The sequence below is a fragment of the Harpia harpyja genome, chromosome Z, assembly GCF_026419915.1.
Source record: "Harpia harpyja isolate bHarHar1 chromosome Z, bHarHar1 primary haplotype, whole genome shotgun sequence".
NCBI lineage: Eukaryota > Metazoa > Chordata > Aves > Accipitriformes > Accipitridae > Harpia > Harpia harpyja.
The window spans coordinates 534,264-543,796 of NC_068969.1; the positions used below are offsets into that span (position 1 = coordinate 534,264).

Below are 9,533 nucleotides of genomic sequence, written 5' to 3' on the forward strand. Positions count from 1 at the left end.
GCAGATTACAGCAGAAAGCTGTAAAAACCCAAGGAAAAGAGTCATTTTTCCCTCATATGCTCAGGCTCCTAGCCTTCTGCTAAATCTTCAAAGGATCAGGTAAAATGCAAGAAAGTAGGTTTATAAAAAGAAAGATCAGAGCCGGTCTTTTTCTTTCCCTCCTATTTACATTAAACTTTCTTAACAAGCTTAATAGCAGCTGAGGAGATTGCCACTTTACAGATGTTATTAGCAGATGCCACAAAACCCCTGGAGACTTTGGTGCAAAGTCTAATGTGAACAGGAATTTTGTTTTTCTTTGCTTTCTATCAGAAGACAAAAATTTCTTTGAATCTTTTTTTGCCCTGGTGCTCTCTTGATCTGGCTCACATCTCTCTGCATCTGTGCACAAGAGTGTCTGTTAATACACCTTTTGCATTAATTTGAAATAATCTCCCAGCCTACTTTGCTAAGCAAAAAACTAGCTGCATCATCTTAATTACCATTCTCAATTTTTTTGGTGGAAGTGGAATTTAACTTCATGTCCGCTGGGAACAGTAGTTCAGCATCTGCCTCTATTACATGGAATTGTGCTATTTCTTGATGGTATATAATAATGATTAAACTTTTGTTCAGTTATGGGCTATCCAGCGTTTGCCCTACAGTATTATTGGACTCTGGACAGCTTACATTAAGTATGTTTTATACTTAATTCTAAGTATTTTGCCTGTGTAAGCATCAATGGAAACAGCTCTTTTTTTTCTTTTTTTTTTCTTTTTTTTTCCTTCATCCAGAAGCAAAGCATCTTAGCAGCTGAAAACAGCCTCTTCAGCAGCTACCTCCAGTTCCTTGAAAAAGGGAAGACTTGGTACAAAATGTGGGTGACCATCCCCAAGACTGAACCTCTTGTTCTGTATCTGCAAGGAAGTAGCCAGGTAAAATGGCATTCATGAGGGTTAACACACCGCAAAAAAAAAGAAAAAAAAGCGTAAGTTTAAATATGTCAAGCTGAGAAATAGGTCAAAGGATTTGGCTTGGTTTCAACAACAAAAATGAACTTTGTCTTCTGAATATAGCACAAAGCCTCAGAGATTTCAGATTTCCTTGTTATCTGTAGTTACTGCTGATATGGTTCTGAGCAAATGTTTAAGCTCATAGCTTTTGTTTTCCATTTTTTAACAAAAAAAGAACAAAAAAAGGATAAATTGGTTATGCTTTGCTTTTTTTAGAGGTTTCAGACAGGTATATTCAAAGGTTTTTTTACCCTGTCATTAGGGAAGACACTTCCTTGTAAAATGTATAGAGCTGTGAAGCAGTCTGAATATTGCAATTGCTGGTTCAAGCGTTTGGGTTTTTTTAAACCTAGTTCTGGGTTGAGAGGGTGGAGAATTTGTAGAGATGTAGATGTTCTTCATCCTGAAAAATGGACTGTGTTTGGTAAAGCTCCTTGTCGTAGCATGTGATTTTATTTTTACTTGAAATAATTACTGTGGTAAGTTTTTGTTTTTTGGTTTTTTTTTTAAGTGTGCTGTTGAAGCATTTGTATGTAATGAAAGTCAAGCAATAGAAATATCTGTATCCAAGATAGAATATCGAAAATAGAAATATCAGTTATGCTTCCAGAGTACTGAAGATAAAGAATGACAATTGTGAAATGACATCCCCCATAACTGGTTTTGTATATGGCATTTGACACATTTATATAGAGCTTTGTTTTATCTCCTGGGTGGGATGGAAGAAGAAATGGGTCCAAATTCAGCCTACCATTACCCTGCTATAATTGTAGTGGTATGAAGGGTTTGCTTTTTATTAGCGTTGGTTTGTACGGCTGTAGCTAGGAACAGTCTGGGAACTAAGTATTACCCATGATTTTATAAAGCTATTCAAAGTAAAGCTTACCCCGTAGCAAATGTTCAATAAGAAGTACATGTTGTCCTTAGAAGTGTGTTTGGTTTGCTGCTTGTCAGCAAGAACACCTCTGATTTTAAACAACTGTGTGTAATGTTTTAAGCATAGTGCTTGAGAGACTGAAAGCTTGAATTTGGAGCTCCAGACACAGCCCACTTGGCTTTGTCTGGGATTCAAACCCCACACTGAGTAAGCTTCCAATTCGTCCCACGGGCAGCTAGCTGCCTGGCTTCTCTCCTAGTCAACAGGAGATGCATGACTGAAATTACAAGTTCAAAAAGCAAATGGCCTCAGACAAAGCACTAAAATGAATGCAACAAACCCAATCTTTAGATCTCTCTGGAGCCAGAGTCTGGGGAAAGGAAAAAAGCTTTAAAAAGCAAAGCAGAAAGAATGGCTTCGCTGCCTAACTTTTCAACTGATGTGAAAGCTATGCCTCAGCAAAGGACCAGCGCAAGCTGTGTATCCCATACAAACCAAGCCAGAGTGTCTCACACAGGCAAGCTTGGGGAAGGAGAGTGGGAATAGAGGGAGAAAGGTCTAAATTCTTTGGCCTTTCTCACCCAGGAGCAAAATATGTCGCCTAAAAGATGACTGGAATGAGATGTTGAGAGGAAGCAACATCTCTTACATGGTATGACCTAGAAAGAGAGTTTCTCCTAGTGCCCAACTGACTGTTGCAGAACAGCGCAAATAATAACTCATGGGACATAAATCAGCTGTATTTAGCGCACAGCAGAATGATGCTCGATTGTCCAGGCCCACTTCTGACAGTCGTGACAGGGTTGGGTTGGAAGCTGAAGGAGCTTCTGTGCTTCAGATGCTACGTTCTTTGCTCCATGCCCTGCCAAATTTGATCTTGAGCCTCTATTGATATCAGTAAGATCCTATTTTTTAGGGGAAAAGAGTGCCTTTGACACTGATTGTCAATTTTATGACAGTTAAATTTAGTGATTAGTGTCCTCAACTATTTCAGGTGTGAGATAAATCTCCAAATAAAGCGGCAAGAAAGCATACAGGACAAGGTTGATCTATCTTACATTCAATAACCAAGCCAGGATTTACTATCAGGAATCACCAGTTGCAGGCTGAGACTATAAACAACAAAAATGAGTCCCTTCTTCAAGGGCCTACCATTCCCACTCATATACTTTCTTCAATTTGCATCCAACTGAAGGAAAAATTATGAAGCAAATCCCATTCCTTGATATTAACCCAACGTTCTTGTTAGTTCTGGTTTACATAGTATACACTAGACTTCTGAGAAAAATCTTTTCCAGAGCTGCTTTCGTGGTGGCTGAGTGTCTGGAACCAGTTGGGAACCACTCACGTGCTTGAATGTTGTTTTCCCAGGTGTTGTTTCATTTTGTACAACAACCTCAATGCATCTCACAAACCTCTTTAAGCCTGCATAGAAGCATTTCAGTGCCTAAAAAACGAGCTGCCTTTTGGGAATAATATTGCCAACAATGGTATTAAAGGTCTTGAAACACAGACCAAGTGAAGCATGACTGCAGGAGTTCGAAAGTTGGGGGATTATTTTTAAAAAGAACAGAAAGAATAGCTGCCTCTTGGGAAGAAGGAGTAAACCCAGCTGAATCTTGAGCTTCTGATACTTTAAAAGCCCCGACAGCTTTCGTCCTCTGCACCCCCAGCCCTCACACCAAAGAAGGGATGCCAGTGCAGATGGAAATACGACTCACAGGCTTTAAAATAGCAATAAAACTGCTCTTTTGCTTTAGATCCTTGTTCCAGGAGAATGAATTAATCCCCTGAGTGTTCAGGGTTTAAGTCTTGCATGAGGTTTTATGCAGGAGGATAAAATTCACAGCTTACTTAGGTATGGAAATCATGCCAATTTTGTCTGTCCTCAAACTGAGACAGAATTTGTGCAGCTGTTTGTCATGTTTATCTGAGTGGAATTATAAGAGTTTACTTATAAGCAAAGACCACCTCAAGCTTAAGGATCAGCAGTTTTATAGAAATTATTAGTCTGTCTTTCCAAGGGCTCCACCTAGAGCTTCTGCCCCCATTGGCCTTGTAAAATGCGTGGCTATGTCCACAGCTCTGACATTAACGTACACCTGATTGAGAAATACAGAATTAAGGAGTCCCAGCTAGCTGGAGAAGTATTGAATTTTGGAGAAATACAGAAGGTAAATCTAGTGTAGTGAGAGCTAGTGTATATAATAATTACCAGGTTTGATCCAAGAGAAAATTTTGCTTTATAAATTCTGAAGAAAAATCTTTTATTCATCATGTAAATGCATTTTACTCCTAGAAAATAAGGGAGTAGCTGAGTTTGGAGTTGAGCTCAGGGTTTTAGAGAAGTATTTTTGTGGCTTGTCTGTTGACCCTGTTTGGGTGAAGCTTTAATTGGCTCTGCACAAAACTCTGCCTGTCCTTTTTCATGGTCCTTGCATCTTGGCACTCCATTGTATCACGGGAGTCTCTCAATGATTTGTGGAAGATTGGGATTAGATCATAAGTGGGTAGAGAGTGGAGTTTGGGTGGAAAAAACAGGGATTTTCTAAGCCTACTCAAAAGTAGGAGGGGAAAATTATAGCGGTCCATCAGTGGGTAACTGTTGTTCTGTGTAATTGTGTAAGAGAGCTTGAACACTGCCAAGAGATGTGCAGTGTGGGAGAGATGTCTGTATGGAGGGGTGCATGAAATAGAACTGCCTGTATGATGGAACTGAGCTATCCGTTCCCAAATCTTAAACCCTGGGTGTGGTAATGGCTGTAATAGAGCAATAAATAAATGCTTCTGTAATTACCTAGATAAATAATGCATTAGTATTATGCTGCTTAGAGTCAGGATGAGTGCACAATGCTTGTGATTACTGACAGCATTACACATCCAGTAGATTTTTGTGTATCACTCACTATCTCACGAAAATGATTGAAATCAAGCAAAGCTCTTCTCAACACTGGGTAGTTTGGTTTGATGAACTGCTGATATCAAGCAACCCTAGTATGTTGCATACAGAAATATTTAAAAATACCAAACAATTCAACCAGCCAAATCCAGTAGGCTCTTAAAAACAGAATATCAAATTTATCTCTCTGTGAGGCCTGTAAATCCTACTTACGTGCGCAGTGTAGGGCCCAAATTCCTTGTGTGTGCAGAATAGGCCCTGGGTTTGCTGGACTCCAGGTAGGAGGGGAAGGGCTCAGTGGCAGAGGAAATGCAGAGATGCTCATGGCCCTGCAGAGCGATCCGCTTTTGGTGTGTGGTATGACTCGAGGATGAATGCTTCACCTTTACCTGTCAGTAGCACAGCTTTTCAGAGATAATTTAAATCCCTTCCTTTTGGATCAGGCAGGTACAGAGAAAGTGGCAAAGGCATCATATTAAGAAAAGGGAGGAAGCAAGACCAAAGGCAGTCTGCTTAATTTGCCTGTGTCTGCATATGTTGGGTAGGTGTAACATGTACAATTCAAACATCAATTTGCTCTTATGCTGCACTTCTTGGCTACAAACAATACCATTTTTCATTGTCATGGGCAACCTCCAATTTTACATGTGACAAGTCTTAGTGTCTATTTTTCTAAAACAAGATCAGTGAAGCGGGCGTGGTTGAACTTGCATGTGCTGTTGTGCATTTTGTGTTCATCAGTCCCATATTTGCTTGCTTTAGCACTGCCTCGTATGCAGGTCTAGAGCTACTCTGTACGTGCCAGTTCAAACTTCTGCATGTGCAAGACCTCCCTGTTTATATGGATGTGGCTGTGGTGTCAGGATCTGGAAATTGTGTGCTGCTTTTAAGGCAACTACTTACACTCAAATAGGAGCTGAATTCTTTAGTGTTTGACCTAAAGCTGCCGTAAATCTCCTTGAATAGTCCTTGGTCTTCTTGAGTAGTGCTGGCATTTTTGCATAACAATAACAAGTAGTAGATTAATAAATCAGGAAGCCTGTATTGATTTAGTAAAACGTCTAGACACATTTTTGCCTGTGTATTTTTTGCCCCTTTAGTTAATGTATTTGTTTGCATTGATGTGAGGCACTTCTGAAACTTGAATTACTTTAGTCTAAGTGTTAGAAAAATAATTTTTTTGCCATTGTTCTCAGAGGTGCGGTCCCCTTCCAGATTTACTAAGTCATCTGCCTTCAGTATGGGGTGACAAAAGAATGACTTTGCCACCTCTTTGTGGGATGCCTTGTTAACTTTGGTATGAGGCTGCTACACAAGTAGCTGCTACAGGAGGCAACAGCTTCTTACAGGTGCTCAGTGCCTGTGTGGTTTAGACTTCAGTTTGAAGCCTTTGAAAATGCTTTTCTGGCATGAGTTGAAGCAAGTTGCTTGGTCATGGCACATCCTGCCTTGTCAAAGACACCTTTCCTGAGAGCTTAGTAGAGGAGTTGGTTGGTGCTCAAGATGTGACTGTTAGAGAGCTGTATCACTACTTAGATGTGTGAGTTAATCTGGCCTTTAAAGGATGTTCAAGAATGTGAGCTTCGACTTCCTTGACAACTCTGAAAGGCATCATAAATAACCCAAGACCTTCTGAGAAGATTCACTGATTGATTTAAAGTCTGAAATTCTCTTTTATTTCAAAGTGGTCTTCCCTGGTAGTTAGTTATCTCAGTGCCCAGCTCTGCTTATTTGTCTCCTTTTAACCAATCTTACAAATATCCCGTGAGGTTCAAAAGGGCCTACACCAAACTGTTCTCAGCTGGATCTGATTGCCTGTACCTAATGCAAAGGGGTTTTTTGTAAAAGACAACATGCATTAAGTTATGTGAAATTATATGAAAATGCCCAGCCATGCCACTGCTGGATCTATATTCTTACTGTGAAAGGGAATCTGTTGAAGAATAAAGCACCAATAAGTCATTGCCTTTTATTGTTTTAAGTTAAGCAGTCGATATTGCCTCTTCTCTTTTTTCTATGCTACAGTACTGAATGAGGAGCCAAATGCACGTGTACTCCGGAACCGCGTTCATATGCTTATTTAAGAGTGTGCGTGTGTGCTTGCTCTGTGGGCAGGGATGGCAGGCTGTGTCTCTAGCACGGAGGGGTTGTCAGCCGGCAGCACACACTGAGACACTCCAGTTTGGTGAGAGTTGTGGCATAGCTGCCTAGCCTGAGCGTGTGCCTGGTGACCACGTCTCGGGTGTAGGGTAACGCATCTCCAATCGCGTCTTACTACTTCAAAGTGAGTTTTAAACTCTTTGAAGCAGGCGTTTCTTTAATCCCACTGAGAGAAAATCTTTCTTTCCTACACAGTATACCCCCACTCCTCCCATTTTAAATACCATTTGTTGCTGAATTTTTACATTTGTTCTTTCTTCTTTAGGATGGACGGAGCCCACGTCCTATTCCTCTACCTGGATATGAAGTCAGTTTACCAGGTTCTGGTGAGAAGTTTGAAGTGAAGCATGTTTTTAAGCTTTGCCAGTCCCAGCAAACTCTATATTTCAGTGCGGAAGATGAAGAACTGCAGATGAAATGGATGGAAATTCTCACCAAAGCAGCCAAAGGGGAAACTGAAGATACTGCTGAAGGGCTCAGCAACCCATAGAGCAAGTTCCATTTAGTTTCTTTCCTACATGCTATAAATCATCACTTGAATTTGGTATTCATGGCACTTTGGAATCTGTATGGCTTTATATTTTCATGTGTCTGCATAGGAAATTCAGTGGTTTCTCTCCTTTTATTGTACATTTCTCACGTACAGTAGTTACCTGGCATATATTATGTTAAAGGCAAAGGTAGTTGTAGTTGGTGGTGGTGTCGATGCTGGTTTTAAAACAAAAGACAAGGAGAAAAGCATTAATTATAACAAAGGTAATGGAAAACCATCCGTCTCTTGTTTTCCTAAATGTATATTTTCCAGTCCTTTTGATTGCTGTTCAGTGCAGGATGTGTATAGTCTGTGATTAGTTCTATAAATGCTGCCTTTTAAGTTAAATGTTGTAAAGGCTTGTGCTGGCCACTGACATTCCATTCTCTGTCCTCTCCTTCCTGGTAAAAGGTCTTTGTGAAGTGTGAGCAATGTACTGAGTATTTTCCCTTTGCTAAAACTATGTCTCTGCTATTTTGAGATGACCTGTTCACAAGACAAATACTGTAGAAGGGACTTCTAAAAATGACTGCAAACTGTGCAGAAAATAACATTAAGAAGCCTCATTGATTTTAAGCATTTATAATATTGTTTTGTTTTCTTTTGAAACCAATACCTTCCTTCCTTCTATTTGAACCCATTTTGATGTAAGTGAACAAACGTTTTATACTGCAAACTGGGTTATGATCAATAAACAAGAACATTTTTAGTACACACAGTACAAAAAGGTGACTTTTTTGTTGTATTGGTTAATTTAAAAGTGACCTAGGATTTATTTATATAATTTGTAAATAATGTTTCATAAGTATTTTAAGAATTTTTAAAGGATCTCAGCTAATTAACAGGATTTAGCACATAGAATAAGAGATATTTGTATGAACTGAATTTGTAATTTAATTTTCCTGTTCACCTGTATTTGTCTTATTTTCAAACTTAAGTGCTTATCTATTTAAATAAAAATTCATGCAGTTAACTCCTGAGCCAGATTTCCAAGGCACAGCAAGCTTTAGATCAACATTTAATATAGGTTTAAAAAAAACAAACAAAAAACCAGAACAAACAAAAAAAAGGCATGTCTGTTCCTAGTGGTAGTAAGCATGTAGTACTGATAAAAATGAAATAAAATCTGTCACAGTACTGTATTTTTAAATGGTTTGGTTTAACTTTTGTTTCCTCTTCAGCCTTCTACATTTTCTGATATTGGTAGAAAGAAAGAGCTACTCCATACAGCCAGAGTTTGTTAGGATTGTTGAAAATTAGTGATCTACATCAGTGAGTATTTTTCTTACCAACAGAAAAGGATTTGGTTTTTTCCTTGTTTGGGGTTTGTTGGGTTTTTTTACTTTAGTATAATAAATCATATACCTGAAGTCCACGATGCTAAAAATTAGAAGCCGTGTATTTAAGCAGCTACTGGTAAAATTTCATGAGACTTGCATCTTCCCTCTTCTCCCTTCCCACCCCCTCCAATCAGTTAGCATGAAAAAGGTTTCTAGCAGAGTAATTTTTATCAATAGTTCGTGAAAAGGAATTGTTTTCCGTACGTGTTATTTCCTCTCTCAAGCTTCCCTGAAAATGTGATGATGTAGAATGCTTGCCTTGAAAATTTACTTATTTTGTAATATTTCTGGTTTGGGGGTTTGGGTTTTTTTGGTTGTGGGTTTGGGTTTTGGGGGTTTGGGGTTTTTTTTGGTTTGGGTTGTTTTTTCCTTTATTATTCCGCTTGCTTCGTTCTTTTTCTTTGTTACCAAGAGAGTGATGGGAAGGGAGAATGGTAAACCAAAACAAAATCAATGCATCTTAATACATTTTTCATTTACTATTTTTATTAACCAAGAAAAAAAATTTAGCACGTTTTTTGCAATTTTTCTCCATTTTGTTCTTTTTTTATAACTAAGTATGTCAAAATACACATCTAATGATTTTATATTCCTCAGTTCACCTTCTTTTAAAAAAAAAAATATAAAAAATATTTGTAGTGTACCTGCAATGTTAACATCCCAGAGCTCTGCTCTCGTTCGATACACCATGAAAATGCTCAGCCTAGAGACTAAAATGAAACAGCTGACGGTG

The 9,533-nt window shown here is 38.8% G+C and overlaps 1 protein-coding gene across 1 annotated transcript in view; it reads left to right on the forward strand.

The window, feature by feature from the left end:
* The window catches only part of FGD3 (FYVE, RhoGEF and PH domain containing 3), a 118,291-nt gene extending 109,689 nt beyond the window's left edge, over window positions 1-8,602 (forward strand). The window contains exons 18-19 of the mRNA XM_052777037.1: window positions 774-914; window positions 7,194-8,602. Of these exons, the coding sequence (XP_052632997.1) occupies window positions 774-914; window positions 7,194-7,418 (366 nt within the window). The 3' untranslated portion in view covers window positions 7,419-8,602. The remainder of the gene's footprint in view (window positions 1-773; window positions 915-7,193) is intronic.
* The last annotated feature ends 931 nt before the right edge of the window (window positions 8,603-9,533 follow it).